This window comes from Mytilus galloprovincialis, chromosome 12, assembly GCF_965363235.1.
Source record: "Mytilus galloprovincialis chromosome 12, xbMytGall1.hap1.1, whole genome shotgun sequence".
Classification (NCBI taxonomy): Eukaryota; Metazoa; Mollusca; class Bivalvia; order Mytilida; family Mytilidae; genus Mytilus; species Mytilus galloprovincialis.
This window is the reverse complement of record NC_134849.1, coordinates 73031583-73048635: the sequence shown is the minus strand read 5'-3', so window position 1 is coordinate 73048635 and position 17053 is coordinate 73031583. Positions and strand designations below refer to the sequence as shown.

The 17053-nt window shown below is 31.9% G+C and overlaps 1 protein-coding gene across 2 annotated transcripts in view; it reads right to left on the bottom strand.

Moving 5' to 3' along the window:
* LOC143054774 (low-density lipoprotein receptor-related protein 2-like) overlaps window positions 1-16694 on the bottom strand; it is a 39244-nt gene extending 22550 nt beyond the window's left edge. The window contains exons 1-7 of one of the 2 annotated variants that reach the window (XM_076227823.1): window positions 16435-16692; window positions 8648-9095; window positions 6523-6775; window positions 4998-5145; window positions 3920-4033; window positions 3152-3415; window positions 1541-1703 (exon numbers count right to left, since the gene is read on the bottom strand). In XM_076227823.1, the coding sequence (XP_076083938.1) occupies window positions 1541-1703; window positions 3152-3415; window positions 3920-4033; window positions 4998-5145; window positions 6523-6775; window positions 8648-9095; window positions 16435-16492 (1448 nt within the window). In that variant the 5' untranslated portion in view covers window positions 16493-16692. Of the gene's footprint in view, window positions 1-1540; window positions 1704-3151; window positions 3416-3919; window positions 4034-4997; window positions 5146-6522; window positions 6776-8647; window positions 9096-16434 lie in introns of both variants that reach the window. The other variant, XM_076227824.1, reaches the window with a different exon arrangement.
* Window positions 16695-17053: the final 359 nt, after the last annotated feature.

Here is a 17053-nt window from a genome sequence, read left to right as displayed (position 1 = left end):
CTTGCAAAAAAAAAAATGTCAGGATGACAATTTATGTAAAAAAGTTAGGATAAACTAAAAAAAAAGCAGGACCGAATAGAGTGAAAAATAAAAAGGCAGGACAGAGATTACAACTAAAAAAAAAATGCAGGACAAAATTTTTCATCCTAAGCCCCCCCCCCCCCATAAAAATCAAATGGTAGCTCCCTAATGCATAAAATAGTATAATAAAATATTTACCAAACGTCATGGAAAATTTAAAAAGGGTATGTTCATTATCAATAAAGAACTGATAAACACAATAAATGAATTGAAAACAACTTTATTATTCCTGACTGGGCACTTACATGTAGTACATGCATTTACTTGCAAGAACACAATTTCTAATTAAATCATATTTTATAGCTATATAAAACTCTCACTTGTATCAAATAATTGACAACAAGGTGTGAAAAAACAAATTATATTATTTCTATACTTGAATCTCTAATTTAGCAATCTTTAGAACCACTTTGTCATTCAACAGTCGGTTACTTAACAATATATATATACGGTATATATAGACGAATTGTCGTTGAAGTCTTGAATTATATCTCGATCTCCTACTTTGTAATCAGTGTTGACTTCCAAATATTATGATCATTACACCACTTGGTAGTCTTTTGTTGACACCTAGTTTAAGAATTATATGCATCTTACCCTCTTCAAACTTTGATTGAGTTTTTTTTTGTTTTATTAGACAGTATGCGTTACTACTTTGTTCTTATTGATATGCAAGTTACTATGTTGTGTCATGTGTTCTAGTACTAATGTTTGTCTGTTTGTGTTTTTCATTTTTTGGCATGGCGTTGTCAGTTTATTTTAGATTTATGAGTTTGACTGCCCCTCTGGTATCTTTCGTCCCTCTTTTTTGAAGAATTCGTTTGAAGCCATTTCAAAGACCGTAGTATATTACAACCTCGTTAATGTCAAATTAACATATCTATATCTATATTGATATCCCGCTTTTTAGTTACCAATCTCAATGAGTGCATGTATATCTCATATATTCAAGAAAACTAAAGATTAGGGATGCATTGTTCTCCTACGAGAACTGAAGGTTTGTTTTATATTTTGATATTTTTCTCAAAACAAAACCTGCTCTAAAAGTGTAAAAAGGAAAGAACAACTAAAATCAAACCAAATTTCAACAAGTGATGAGTCACAATTAAGAAGTATTTGAACTCTATAGCGACACATTGTTGATTGAAACTAGATGTCATTTAAAGTATTTCAAATGATTATAAAGTTCAACTGAGTGTTGGTTTGCATAAGTGGATGTATTCAAAACAGAATGAGAAACTGTAACACATCTGGTCCCTTTCTTTCTAAATTGAAGTGATTCGTGTTGATATCGTGTCGTTTTTTATATTATCAACATTTTACCCGGTTTTTATAAATGATGCTTTATTTGCGGATGCACAAGAGACAATATTTTGCGAACTTATATAGTCTCTATAGAAATTCTATAGTTGTTCATCCTTATATGGACCAAGGCTTGATATGTTAAACAACTCCTTACCTTTCCAAAGGACTAATCGTTATATATGCTGGTTTTTGTAGAGATATCACCGCTTCTGGATTTAAAATTGTCTGAGTGGTTCCGGAAATAGATCCTTTATAAATCATATTAGACTCTGATATTGTCCAGTAAAAGATATTGGTCGTCCAATCAAAGGTAAGACCTTTAGATAAATAAGAACATAATTTTCTTTATACAATATTCAAATTTAAATGTTAGCATTGTGGAGATATTTATATTTATCTTACCTCCTATACATTTCTAGGAATGTGATTGGTTAAAAGCGTCCGTGTGAAGACCGTGTATATTTGATATTAGGTTAGTAGGGAGGCGGAGCTTATTTCATACACGGTTAGTAGTGGAGTTACGTCCATTTATATTCCATATTAGGTAGTAGGGAGGCTGGGCTTATTTCATATATGGTATGTAGTGGTGTTGCGTCCCTTTATAAAAAACAACACTGAACTGGGAAAAAATCATAGAGTTCTCAACAGACGAAGAAATTGATGATTAAGATTGAAATAAATTCATTAAACACATTTAAACCAACTGCCAAGTTGTTACCGTTGGCTATTGTTCTTGCAGGATCAATGGAAGCAGTTTCTAAATGCTAACAGTATTAAAGACTGGCTTGCTCATTTTGATAGATCACAAGTCTAAATTTTACACGTTAAGATAGTCGGTAAGATAAATTCGTTACATATTGTGCTAGTGACGTAATACGGTATATATGGGGTCAGTAAATTCCATATATACCGTATTAGGTCACTAGCACACTCTGTACATGATAATATCGAAAACCACAAAAATAAGTTGATATTGGACTTCTTCACCAGTAAGCTGTCCTTCATAACTAAAATCGATTGAAAAATATTTTATGAATGTATTTTCTCATTCTTAAATATTTTAACTGAACTAACGCTTGGATTAAAATTTCAACCCCAAACAATCCCCAACTACTCCTGACACTACCTTAGTCGGTGAAGTCGATTTTATCTTAACCTTTTTTTTTTCTTTCTCGGTCACTTTCACGTGGTTTACTTAATTGTCTGTGACGAACGCATGATTTTGGTATCATTTTTTACAGCATGAATGCAAAATATTCTGACGCCATTTATTCCAAAAGTCAAGAATATCTCCTTCAGCATTTTCAGTATACACTTCTCGTTACCAACTATTTTCCTTGTTTGCTGATCATTAGGGCCATGGTTTAAAAACAGTATTCCCGTATCAGAAAAACAAAGGATATGTGGCACCCACCAATGACACACAATCAACTGATGCACACAAAAGTTTACACAAAATCCCAAATCTTTGTTATTGTTGTTTTTCTATCAAAGAGACTTCATATATAACAGCCGATGATAATTTCAACAAAAAGATTTCAACAGATGTTTCAGTTGTCAAGTATATGTACATAAGATAATCATAGACATAAGGAATGAATATTTTTATTTGTGTAAGACGTGTGTGTCGTCTACAAAAAATCGCAATAGTGACGCTCGTGTTCATGTTTGTTATTGACATATGTAAACATAATTTACAATATCTTACACGCATGAACATATGTTATTGAAAAATTGTTATATTTTATGAACTTCAAATGTATACCTGTTATTTGACTTGAAGCTGTGTATATGGATGATGCAGTCTGATAAAACTGTTGACGATATATTATTGTGTCCACTATAAAGTAAATTGCATCTTCGGCAACGTTAATCGCTATATGAGTTATCGCTCCTGATGAGACACCACCTACATCACAATCTGGTAGTATCTTCAAATGCTGGTATATGTTAATGTACGTAATAGGAAGAGCACATATTTTAGAGTTGTTTACAAACACAATACTTCTCTCCAATACTTGCGTTTCAGCTAAAACAATCATGTAAAACAGTTGTACAAGACAAAGAAAGTTGTTTTGATTGTAGTTAAGAGCACCGTTCACGTTTCAAATTGATTGCAATGTCGAAACTGTGTTAAATATAACATTAGCTACAAACACATCTACAGTAAAATATTTAAGGAGCGCGACCAGCTCTGGAAATTAGTATACATGTAAATGTTTGGCACCAAATCACGAAGTAAAAAATAGTCATAGCATACGCTGTAATTACAAAGGAGAACAGAGATGATCTGGGTGCTTCAAATTATATATTTGTCAATCAAACAATTATATTCTTAACGTCTTAGAAGTAGTACATTTTGTTTTAAGAGCCCATACTAATGTTCCGCATTTATTAGTTGTAACTCTAAAATCAATTATGTTAGATTTTGTTCAGACTAGAAAAAAAAACTTTACCTTAAAATGTTTCTTACTAGTATTCATTTGTTCTTTCTGATCAAATCTATTAGTTTAAGCAAATTATAATTTCTAACCTGCACATTGTAATCCGTTAGTATGAAGTGTGTAGCCATCTTGACAAGTGCAGGTTGCTGCGGAGTCAGATCCGATGATGCAGATATGTTCACAACTTTTGGTTGCACAAGCAGCTGTCGAAATAAAAGGTTAAGCAGAGTTAAAATTAATCATACTTTAATTGTTTTCTTTTTCCTTGTGCAGCATGTTATTCCGTATCTAAAAAAATAATTCTGTTACGACATTTGATGCATATTTTATTCAATGTTTTATGTTTACTGTGCGAAATCATATTTCTTTTCGTCCAATGAAAGGGGCCTTTTTTTTGTGTATCAAATGTTAAGCTGAAGCAAAAAAAAAAACTTTCTAAAAAACGATATAGTTATATTAAAAATTTATTCATTTATATCATTCAAAATGTTTCTTTTTAAATTAATTGTATTCAGATGTAATCGTGATTACTTTTTGCCAATGTAATCATTAATTTAAGCAGATACTTTAAGAAATGATGTAATCAATAATTTAATTTAATTGTACAAATAACACAGTAATTGTAATGTAATCAATCACATTGAAAGTAATCAGACCCATCTCTGCTCGTGTATAAGAGGTCGATTTAGAATAAATATTTGAAGTACATGTTTGTACTGCAAATCCCAAAATAAAAATCGTTTAATGAACGTTTAAAATAGTTTAAGATTGCGAACGTATCATGTGAGTATAAGGGGAAGATGTGGTATTAATTCCAATGAGACAACATTTAACAAGAGACCAAACGAAATAAAATTCACAACATGGTATGAGATTCTTGTATGGATATTGACCAATTTACTTTTTTTTTAAATGTATGCCTGGTCGAAAAGCAATTTTATACGGAAAACGTTGAAAATCAAAGAGAATTACTAAGCGAAGGATACTAGGCTTATCCTAAAACATGTAGTCTTCTCTAATATAACTTCATTCATAAATAATTTCATGTCAAAATATATACTTGATGAACAACATTTTCATAAAATATCCCTTATATATTGATTTCTTGTCTTGAAGAAAAAAATATATAGTTTTCATGAAACTGAATTTAAAGCAAATCGTACGAACCATTGCTGACAACTTGGTTTTCATTTGTATAGTAGCCTATAGATGACACTTTCACACCAGGTCCATATGGGTCACTAACTTGTCTGTCAACATTATCAGAAAACACTAAAATTTCGTTTTTACTTGTTTCAGATACATACACGAAGTTCTGAAAAAAAACGAAAAAAAGTTAAGTCAGAAAATTGTTAATACATTTCAAATATGCAGCACATGCACCTATCTGTATGGGCGTTGATTCACAATGAATATTTTCTTTCATAGGCATGCGATACATATAGAATATTACATGGCATAATCCGTATCGCATTCTGTATCACCACGAGAAACCAATATCAGTCCCGAGGGCCGACGGTCCCAAGCATGTTATACGGATTTTGCCATGTATTATTCTGTTTATCATATATTTTTTAAACCAAATTATATTGGAAAAAAATGCATTTGTACGAAAAAAAAAATCACGAAAATTATGACCAAATAAACAATAAAGCTTCAGATATTTCTACATCTTTTTGTACTGTTTTATATAAAAAATCGCTCGTCAAGTTACTGGGTGATAATAATTGGAACAAAAATCGATTTTTAGTTGAAAAAGTAAAATCACAAAAATACTGAACTTAGAGGAAGATCAATTGGGAAAGTCCATAATCACATGGCAAAATCAAATAACAAAACGCATCAAAAACGAATGGACAAAAACTGTCATATTCCTGACTTGGTACAGGCATTTTCAAATGTAGAAAATGGTGGATTAAACCTGGTTCTATAGCGCTAACCCTCTCACTTTAATGACAGTCTCATCAATTTCCGATATTTTTACACTGATGCGTTAAACAAACAGACACAATAAATATAATAGAATGGATAGAACTTTTTTTTTCTAATAGAAATCAAACGTTGACGTCATTCTTATTATGACGTCACGACAGGTATGCGATACGGATTTTGCTATGCGATACGGGTTTAGCTATGTGATACGGGGTATGCAATACGGGTATAGCTATGCGATACGGGGTATGCGATACAGGGTAGGTGATACAGACTGGATAAAAGAACCTTTATTAGATATACAAAATTACTGTATTTTGTACTCAGTATATGATAAACAATTATAAGTCAATCGTTTGTCTTTTTTCTTTTAATTTGTTTGAAAATGTATGAGTTATCTCTTTTACTTGCAAAGCTCCTTCATTAAATCTTGATTTAAAAGAACTTTACACATTAATCAATTACAGTCAAACCACTTTAAAAATCGTATACACTCGGAGTTAACATCTCTAAATGTCACCTCTTTGCAACTCCTGTCTTATTACCGATACATTTTGAACCTCAATTATTCCAAAGGTAACCTTGTTAACAAAGTCTGTTTTCTCTTGTTCTACTGATGACTTTTACAAACGGGTTTGAATGTATTTTATATTGGACGATAATCAATCTTTTATGAACCTTCAATTACATACGGTCTTCACGGATCGTTTTTACTTTACAAATTGATTTATTCAGAGCGTATTAGTTTTGAAAATCTTACTTTATAAACTTCTATCCCATAATACTGTGCATTGATGTCCGTTCGGAGTACTTTTCTATTATTGCCATAAAAATCACATGACTCGATAGTACCACGGACTGGGTCTGTCCAGTAAATTCTATTGTTGGTTGTGTCAACAGTAATGGACACTGGCCGAATAAGCCCATGTAAGACCAATACATTTCGCTCTTTTCCTTCCAAACTAGAACGTTCTATTTTTGGTTGTTTACCCATATCAGTCCAAAATATCCATCTATCCAAATGAAGAGAGAAAAAAACTGTCGATTAAAAAACTAACGTTTCAAATTGCATTTAAATCTAGATGATAACCATATCGCTGCACCTAGGATTATTACACATTTTTAGTGTTTATCATTTAGACCAATCGTGCTATATTGCCAATCTCCCATGCAGAGTTATCGGTCCTTTCTCTCTCTCTCTTTTAAAAGAGATACAGAAAGGACCGATAACTTTGAATGGGAGATTGCTTTATAACGAGTACTATATCTTGATTTGCTTGATTTGATATGTTTTTATATTTCCCTAGTATCATCATGATCATTTGTCACGAAAAGTTATTTAAAATATTTCCCCAGCATATCAATAATCCAAATTGAATATTTTATATGATGTACAAATGTATTTTGAAAAATGTATACAAAGTAATTACTGGACTTCAGTTGAAAAGTTTTGTAATTATATAAAAAAAATGCTTTTTTAGGTACAATATTTTATTACAAGTTGAATTACATAATGTTGTGTTTAAACAACTTTTGTCAGATTCGAAACCTTGAATACACCTGTTCTTGCTTTAAATAAATCAAGTAGTTATACATGTGGTAGTCGAAATGGGCATTATTCACCAAACTAATTTATTATATGACACAATGGTTGCGATAAGATTTTCATTTTAACTGCATATAACTTCTGTTCCTGTGCAAACATTGGCAAACATAAACTCTGAATAAGATATAAACTAAATTTTCTTCGACAAAAAGTGTCTTAAAGTCTTTTAATCTTTGACTTCAATAGGTATTAACACACGTATAACTAGATGCAATAAATGTTTCGTGTTGTATAATATGTGCATTTTATGGTAGAGCAATCATCAAGTTTTATTCAGATATTTCGTTTTACGTTTATTGATATATACTGCTCCAATAAATAAAGTAAAAAAATTACAGTGGTATAAAAACTGTCTAGCATATTAAACTGTATTAAACTACTATATTTGTTGTTCCGTCTTGCAAAAAAAAAACAATAGTAAACTGACAAGGCTCTGCTTATTTTGTCTTCTTTAAAATCGATCATTAAAACTCTATACTGTAAACCAACTAATTTTTGCGAGCGATTTATTTTCGCGCCTTTTGCGAGTAGAAAAATTACGCGAATATAAATCTTCGCGATTATGTATAACTTGGATCTTTCCTTTCTTAATTACATCAAGTAAATTTGAAAATCGCTAAATTAAATCGCCGCGAAATGGACTAGAAAGGACTTAACGCGAAATAAAGTATCCGCGAAAATAAGTTGGTTTACAGTATTTGTTTCCTTTTCACTGGTTGACAGTAAAACCGTACTGTACTCAATTCGTCTTGTATTTGATTCAAATCTTTTTAATATGTTTTCATAAAAGACTTAATGATAAAGGTAATCATTATAGATATTTGTTTTAATATCTTTCTGTTTTGCAGTTTCAAGTAAAAATACGTTCTATTATTATATGTGGAATAAATAAAAATGAGTGTGCGAAAATAGTAAATGAAGTTTTCTTGGTAACCTATATTTATCCAAACTCGATACGTGACGATCTAATTGACAGACACACGTACTCAAGCACATACATATTTCCTCTTATAGTTGACATGTTTCCCTCGGTTTTCCTTTAATTTCTCATAATCTATTAATATCTCTTGATTAGTGGTATATTACTGTTACCTTTATATTTTCTGTCATTTTTTTGGTAATCAGGTCTAAAAAGCAAATATTTTTGTTTCTTCAGAAAATGATTTTGCAATAAAATGTGTGCTCTTACAAAAAAAATCTGTGTGTACACACAATCCCAGTGTCGGTTGCTATATATAACTGTAAAGTAAAATAATAATAGAGAATAAAAAATACGTACTGGTGCGAAGGTTCAACAGCTATCCCAGCTGGGATATCTAGATACTTATCAACAACAACTTTGAATTTATCATTAATGGACGCTCGTTCGACCGACGCAGGAAGTGGCAGCATCCCAATCCAGCCGAACGTACCATCACACCAGTAAACATTTCCACTTAACCAATCAACTGCTACATGTCCAACAGAAGAGGAGGTTCCGATATAAGAATACACGTTTCTTTTGCTGGTTATATCTGATAGGAAGATTGATTTTGTTCCGGCATAACTAAATACCAAGTAATCCCGAGCATGGAAATAAGACGTTCCGTGAAGTCCTTGGAAGTTTTGTGTAAAGTTGATGCCTGTGCTGGTCGGCTTTTTATTTGAATCTGTCCATTCTTTTATACCATTCAGAAACCATACGACATTACTTCCGGTTGTACCGAACAGAAAGTTGTCCGAGGGAACTGAAAACATATAAACTATGAATTATGGTTTAACTGTTTACCAAACTTTGAAATTTTGTAATACTACGGTTTTTCTCCCTCAGAAATAGATTACCTTATCTGTATTTGGCAAAACTTTTAGGAATCTTTGGTTCTCCATGATCTTCAACTTTGTACTTTATTTGGCCTTTTTAACTTTTCTATATTCGATCGTTACTGAACAGTCTTTTGTAGACAAAACGCTCGTCTTGCGCAAAAATAAAATCCTGATATCTATGATGAGTTTATTCACAGTCTATCGATTTAAGTTAAGAAATATAATGGCAATGTGAAGAGGACATTACAGGCTGAACAAAAAGAATCAAGATGAACAAGACAACGTAAGTAATAAAGAAAATTTAAAACCAAATCATGTTAATAAACAATTTCTTATAAAACAGAAAATGTTGTTTTTAATTAATACCGAATTTGTTGTTGAAAGTGAGAAAAACTAAAAGTGGGTTTGATATTTTGACTGTTTAGATACAACTACAGGGAAATAACACTGTAAGAGTAAGCTTAACGTTTTACTCAGGTTCCATTGTTCAGAAATTACTAAGCTTATCAATGATCATAATTGATGTTACATGTAGTTACACGGCTGTATGTCCAATGGAAACTATAGCATTCAATCAAACAGACTTAAACTAATATAATTACACGTGCTCGCTATATTCAGTACTTATATCTATATCGGGTTATATGATCGCCAACTGTCTCCTGATTTCATCTCGATAGATAATTGTTGTGCCAATACACACAAAATGCTAATACATATGATCGAATCCATTCATTATCAATCGTTTTTATTTAGACTTTTTGTAATTTGGATATACATTTACTAAGTAGTATATTTTCATGTTATAAATCAGAAAGGCCACTTAAGGCCCATTCAATGAACATTAATTTGACAGACTATGCCCCAGGTAAAATGTATAGAACTAATGAGTTAAATTTCGTTATTCAAATGAAGATAAAACAAATTCATTATTACATTTATTATAAGGTTATACACTGTATTGAAATAGTAAATCACATGTTGCGATAAGATATATAGAATCAATTTGTTGCAATCGATCTTTATGTAAACTGTCTGATTTTGAAAATAAAGTTTAAGTTTACTTTAGTATAAACGATAAATTACTTTTGTAAACGCACAATGTTGAAAAAATATAAAATTTTGTAAAATAGGTTTGATATGGCATTTAAAATATCGGTATCAAATACATGTAGTATATGTCTTTATTGCAAGTTTTACATATAGCAGATTAATATCAAATTTCGGGTTTTACTTAGTATCTATAGTTATCAAAACAGATGGTATCGGCTTTCTATCCCCCTCCCTTATGAACTGTCAAGATAGTCTGTCAGAAAACGAAGTATCCAGAAATAAACTAAGATGTAAAACGGATAAAATTTCATAATGTGTTGAAAAAACCAACATACCTCTCTTTTTTTAATTTAAATGCAATGATTATAGTTTTCAAAAATATGAGTCAAAAAGATATCTACAATGATCAACAGTCATTCAGGTTTGCTTTGATACCAACATTACCAAAGTATTTTTATATTGTAAAATTTAAACTATTCAAATGTATATGAAGGAACTTTTAATTTAAAAAACCAAATGTATAACTTGCTGGTATTTCCTTTAGACCGATACCGAATTATTGTGTGACACCTTCAGATTAAAAATGTCCTAGCTGTTCTACGGTTGAGCTCGTATGATCTGTTTTGAAAACAAAACTGTCGAAATATGTTCTAAAATAGAGCTACCAAAACTTTTTTCGGTTAGTCCTTTCCAGGACAGCTGTTCTATAAAAAAAACTATATGGGTCGGTTTTAATCAAAGATAGAACCGTTCAATAACGATGTAACTCTTTATCGTCGTGTTGTGTTTTGCTCGACGAACTCCTGCCTCTACATCCTGGATAGTGTACACTCTTTTTCTGCTTATGTAATTTGAGTAGTTCGATAATATTGGCGAAAACATGCATGTAGTGGTAAGGTACTATTTATCCTGTAGGTTGAAGTCAGAAGTTGACTACGGTATGATTGTTGTGTTGCCTGACCTAAGATCGAACATTGAAGTCTTGCAAGACGATAAGTAGTTCCATTCCAAGGTCGGATCTAGGATTTATGGAAGGATCGTAATTCTATGACAGGACTCTCTTCCGTCCAAAACATTATGGTTGATTTTATAATTAGTAATCAAATGAAATTGTTTGGCGTTCAGATGGATAGGGCGTTAATTCTTACGCCATCACCTCCACAACCCTGTATCCGCCACTACGTCATAGTGTCCTTGTTTTTAAAAAATGAGTATTTTTCAAAGATGTATAAAAAAAAAATTACAAAATATTTTGTCCAATATTTTGATATATTTTAATACATTATGATTTAGAGCTAACTGTATTGTATTTTAAGCTTCGACGGCATCAAATCACCAATTGATGCCGTCGGAGCTTGCGACATTATAGGATTGATATAATTTGTCAATTAACCTTTATCTTTCTTTTGAGTTAATGAAAGATTGAAGAAAAAACGTACCTGGTACATAGTATGTTTCAACAAGTTTAAAAAGATAAATGTTATTTTAGAAAATAATATCTAATATTCATGTCTAAATGGCGTGTTTGATGGATAATTCATAAACCTCATTAATAAAATATACGAGATATCTAGTTATAGTTAGCCCATTCACCTTTGTTTGGGGGGGGGGGGTAAGGGTATTGTTTTTATTTGTCCTTCGACTTTTTTTTACGTAGGACATAAATTCATCTATAAAAAATAAATCTGCCCTTCTTCCAAATATTTTAACATCAGTAAAGTGGATGCGTTATTCATTATTTCATCCTGCAATCAACCTTTCTACTATATGTATACAGGTGTACAAAAAACACCAAGCTATATACATACAATAGACTCCTGGTATGTATCCTCTTTCTGCATCGGACTTTCTGTTGCGAGCAAACATTATGGCATGTAAATGATTAAGTCATGTCGATTTCATTCAAGAAGAAATTCAATGATGGTATGAAAAAAATTGTACATCAATTGCAGGATAAAGACAATATCTGTTTAGCGTCTTTGAATATCAGCTAGCTATATTTGTGCTAGGATCGAAACAGGAGTTATTTACTGCAATAGATCGGCGAAGATCGCATTACACCTGTTTCTTGGCCTCGTACGCATACAGCTGATATTTAAATACACTGTCAGAACAGTTATTTTGTATGTCAATACCTCTACAGAAAGACAGAAGCGTTAATTTTCTAACATTATACACCATCAGCTCAGAAACTCAGGTAATGCCACGACATCCCGCTGAATTACAAATGGTGCTAGTTAAAGGATTTGCGAACGTTTTAAAGAACTATAAAAGCACCATTATCAATACATGTACAGTTAGGCTAACTGACAGTGATGATCGGTTGAAGTGTCACCGATATTTGTGAAAATGAAAGCGTTCAAAGGTGAATAAATGTGTAAGAATCTGCATCATCTTATTATCCGTCTTATATCCGACTGTTAACAACGGCAAGATATATTTATGCATGCCACTACTTCAGTATGACACATGCTAAGATTAAAAAAATGACCGCATAGACATTAGAGATTTACTGACTAACTTGAAAGTTAGACTCCGAAACCAGGTGCCTCCTATGATTCAATAAACTGTTTTTATGTTATGGACCCAAAACGACAAATGTAAAAAAAAAGCAAGAAACTAACGGCCCGATTTATATTCAAAATACTGATGGAAACAAGATTTATGTACAAAATACTGAGGGGGAAAACAGCAACAAACGCCAAATCAATGAATTACATACTGCCAACCTGAGAATGGGGTGGGGTTAAACTAGTGTGAAGTCGCGAACACTCCCCGTAATCTGGGACAATATCACAGTGTCACTATGAAAACTGATCAATTTGAAAAAAGACAGGATTGCAGGCAGATGAAACATACATAAATGAAAAGATAAATAAAAATTAACAAAGTACTGAAATTATAGCCCTATTTACATGAATTCAAGACAGCCAGTGCTACACAAGCAAAAAAAAAAAAGATAACCCATGATAACAAAAACTAAAAACTTGATCTCTTCAGTTTGAAACCTTTACAACCAGGACGCTACTGATCATACTGTTCAAAAAAAGGATCTGCTTACCAGAAATAACAAAAGTAAATTGAAATCGAAACAAATTATAATATCTTGTTATAACTTCCCTCTTCTTTAAAACGCGACAAGAAAGGCAGACTGTAGGAGTTTCAAGCGAAGTAAATGTGACATACCGAATTAGACTATTTACCGGATATTTATAAAAGAGGGACGAAAGATACCAAAGGGACAGTCAAACTCATAAATCTATAACAAACTGACAACGCCATGGCTAAAAATGAAAAAGACAAACAGAAATACAATAGTACACATTACACAACATAGAAAACTAAAGAATAAACAACACGAACCCCACCAAAAACTAGGGGTGATCTCAGGTGCTCCGGAAGGGTAAGCAGATCCTGCTCCACATGTGGCACCCGTCGTGTTGCTTATGTGATTACAAATCCGGTAAATAGTCTAATTCGGTAGGTCATATTCATGAAAGGGAAGGGGATATGAATCTATTATGCAGTTGTATCAACACAGACACTGTACAAAAGGTTTGCTTACAACACTGAGACTTCTAACAAATAGCAAAACATAAGCAACACAACGGGTACCACATGTAGAGCAGGATCTGCTTACACTTCCGAAGCACCTGAGATCACCCCTAGTTTTTGGTGGGGTTCGTGTTGCTTAGTCTTTAGTTTTCTATGTTGTGTCTTATGTACGTCTATCATTTGTTTGTTTGTCTTTTTATTTTTAGCCATGGCGTTGTCAGTTTATTTTCTATCTATGAGTTTGACTCTCCCTCTAGTATCTTCCGTCCCTTTTTTATGTGTAAATTTGTTTCAATGTTGCTATTTGCGAATAACTTCCTCTCTGATTGATTTTTCTCCTTGTTATATACCTCTCTGAAAATTGCCTATTATCTATTAACGTTTACAACTACCATGACTAAAAGTTCACGAAAAAATACAACTATTTTGATCGATAACCAGCGAAAATTAACACTTTTGAAATACGTTATATAGTAATATAAAACGGATCTCATTTCTATAAAATTAATGCGAATAATTCGACAAAACAGCACATGTATCTACAAAATTTAAACAAAACGCACACACAATTACAAAATTCGAGACGAACTGTTTTTTTAAGTATTTAAAAAAAAAAGTGTATTTAAACTGCTTTCAATTATACAAAGAAGTTTTTGTACTTTGATTTTGAGTAGTTATATAACGTTCTATCTTAAATATATGATGTAACGGTGTTTTATATTGAATTGTATTTTTCTTTTAAACCATTTCATTTTCTTGTTACTTGATAATTTATAAGTCTATTATTGAATTGTCGTAACAAAAAACTTACCCTCATTTACCCGAATGTAACCTAACGAAGTATAATCACCGACTTTGTAATAACACGAGCAATACGACAAATGCTACATATGGAGCAGGATCTGCTTACCCTTCCAACACACATAGGATCACTTTCGATTTTGGTTGGGTTGATGTTAAGCACACATTCTTGCACTTTACATGTTGTGTATTGTTTGTTTTGTACTGTTTGTGTCGTTTTTGTTGTTGGTTTTTTTTTTGCAATTTCATGTACAGTTTGTTTAACACTTATGCGTTTGATTGTCTTTTATGTATTTTAGCCTCTGTCAGAATTATTAAACAAATGAAACTGAATATCTACCATCTTTTTTATGACTTCTATTTCCACCTTACAATAAAGCATTTGAATTAAGCGTTGGTAACCCCAGCCTCTCCGTTTTTAGTAACGCAACATGTTGCAACATTAAAGAACTTCGACCTCATTTCTTGTTAATCTTATTTTGTCATTAGTTACAAACTTGTTTTCATATAAAAAAAATGGCTGTAATAATTGGTGTAGCCCACATAATTATGACGTATTGAAAGGCTCACAGGAAGGCGTCAATGCGATATAAAAAAGAGCTTTTCAAGACGTCGTAATTTATTTTAACTATGTCAAGTGCAGCTTTAAACTACAACCCTATATAGTTATCAAAGATACCAGGCTTTTAATTTGAAACACCAGACGCGCGTTTCGTCCGAATATTAAGACTTATCAGTGACGCTCATATCAAAATAGATATAAAGCCAATCAAGTATAAAATTGAAGAGGATTGGGGACCCAAAATACCAAAAAGTTGCGCAAAATACGGCTAAGATAATTGAATACTTTCTAATAAAATAACCATATAATTGCAATTCATATCAACACCGGTACCCTCCGGTACCCTCTGGTACGAAACGTCCACCAGCAGTTGCATCGATCCAGTGGTGTAAATAGTTTTCAAAGGTACAAGGCTTTTAATTTGATATGTCAGACGCGCGTTTTGTCTACATGTGACTCATCAGTGACGCTCAGAATAAAGTAGTTATAAAACCAAACAAGTATATCGTCGCTGGGTTTCTAAAATGTCGTATATGACTTTTTTGACTAAAAATACTTTTTTACACCAATGGTCTGGGCGGGAGGAAATTTTTGGTATTACAAAATAGCATACAGTTAGACCAATCAAAATATGTGAAATAAGACATATTACAAAATTGCTAATGTCAGTTGTTTGTTAAGTTTACTTCCAAAATAATGTATGAAAACTTGAAAATCGTTGTAGAATGGCTTTGGGAAAAAAAATAATTGTACATTTCTTTATTTCTGTGAAAATAATTTAAGTTCTTGGATAATCCAGAAATGTCAAAGTTTTTATTTCACTGCTGTTTACAAAAATGTTCAAGCTCACATACGACATTTTGGAAGCATGCATTTAGCCAAAATTTTCAAAGCCTGTTTGTAAGATATTTTGTTCTTGAAAAATTTGTAATTTACAACATTTTAGAAGCCCAGCGACGTTATAATTGAAGAGCATTAAAGCCCAAAATTCCTAAAAGTTGTGGCAAATACGGCTGAAGTATGCTTGGGATCGATAAATAATATAATTAGAAACTGTCCAATCTACATAAATGCAGCACCACTTTACCAACTAGAGTGTTCGGTGACTTTATCCGATTAAAGCGCAACTTTACAATTCTAATTTATTTTAACTATTCACTTACAAATCATTGTATGAAAATTCACTTCTTATTAAAAGTTTTGTTATTGATATAAATTAAACGAAATACAATTTCTTTAAAAGAATCATAAAACATATGCAAACAAAAAATAAACTCAATGAAAATACTTACTTTGACATTTGACGAACACTATCTCACAAAAAACAACAAATATATAAATAATCCCCATTGAAGAGTTTCCAGTGAGATAACAAATACAAAGCTTCTATAATAGTACGTTTCACAAATCACACTTTCTTCAAAGTCATTGGCAGCTTGATTAAAACGTACCGTTCACCGAGATTTCTGTTTTGAAATCAAGGTACTTCCTGGTCAATTGTACCGATATACATGTAGTCCTTGAATCAGTTATCATTTTGTGTTTAACACTCTTATTTCAAATAAACTACATGGATGATCTGGTCCAGGGTATTTATTTTCAATACTTCACCACAAATTTATGAGATGCAATTATTATTGTAAGCATTTAAATTGTGTGTGCATTGTAATTTTAGATTTTTCTGTAGAGCAAATTGGAAAAGATATTCAAAATACCTTTAATGATCTTTTTTCAAATGCGTAATTTATCTTGTTTGTGTATATCTTTGTTAAATATTGTAAAATTGATATGTGGTTTGGTGGATTCTTTCCCTGAGAATCACGTCCTGCCAAAACAAAAATATCTTTAATATTCAAATTTTTGTTTCAGATATATATTATATTCGCCACTGGAATTGAAATAACCAATATG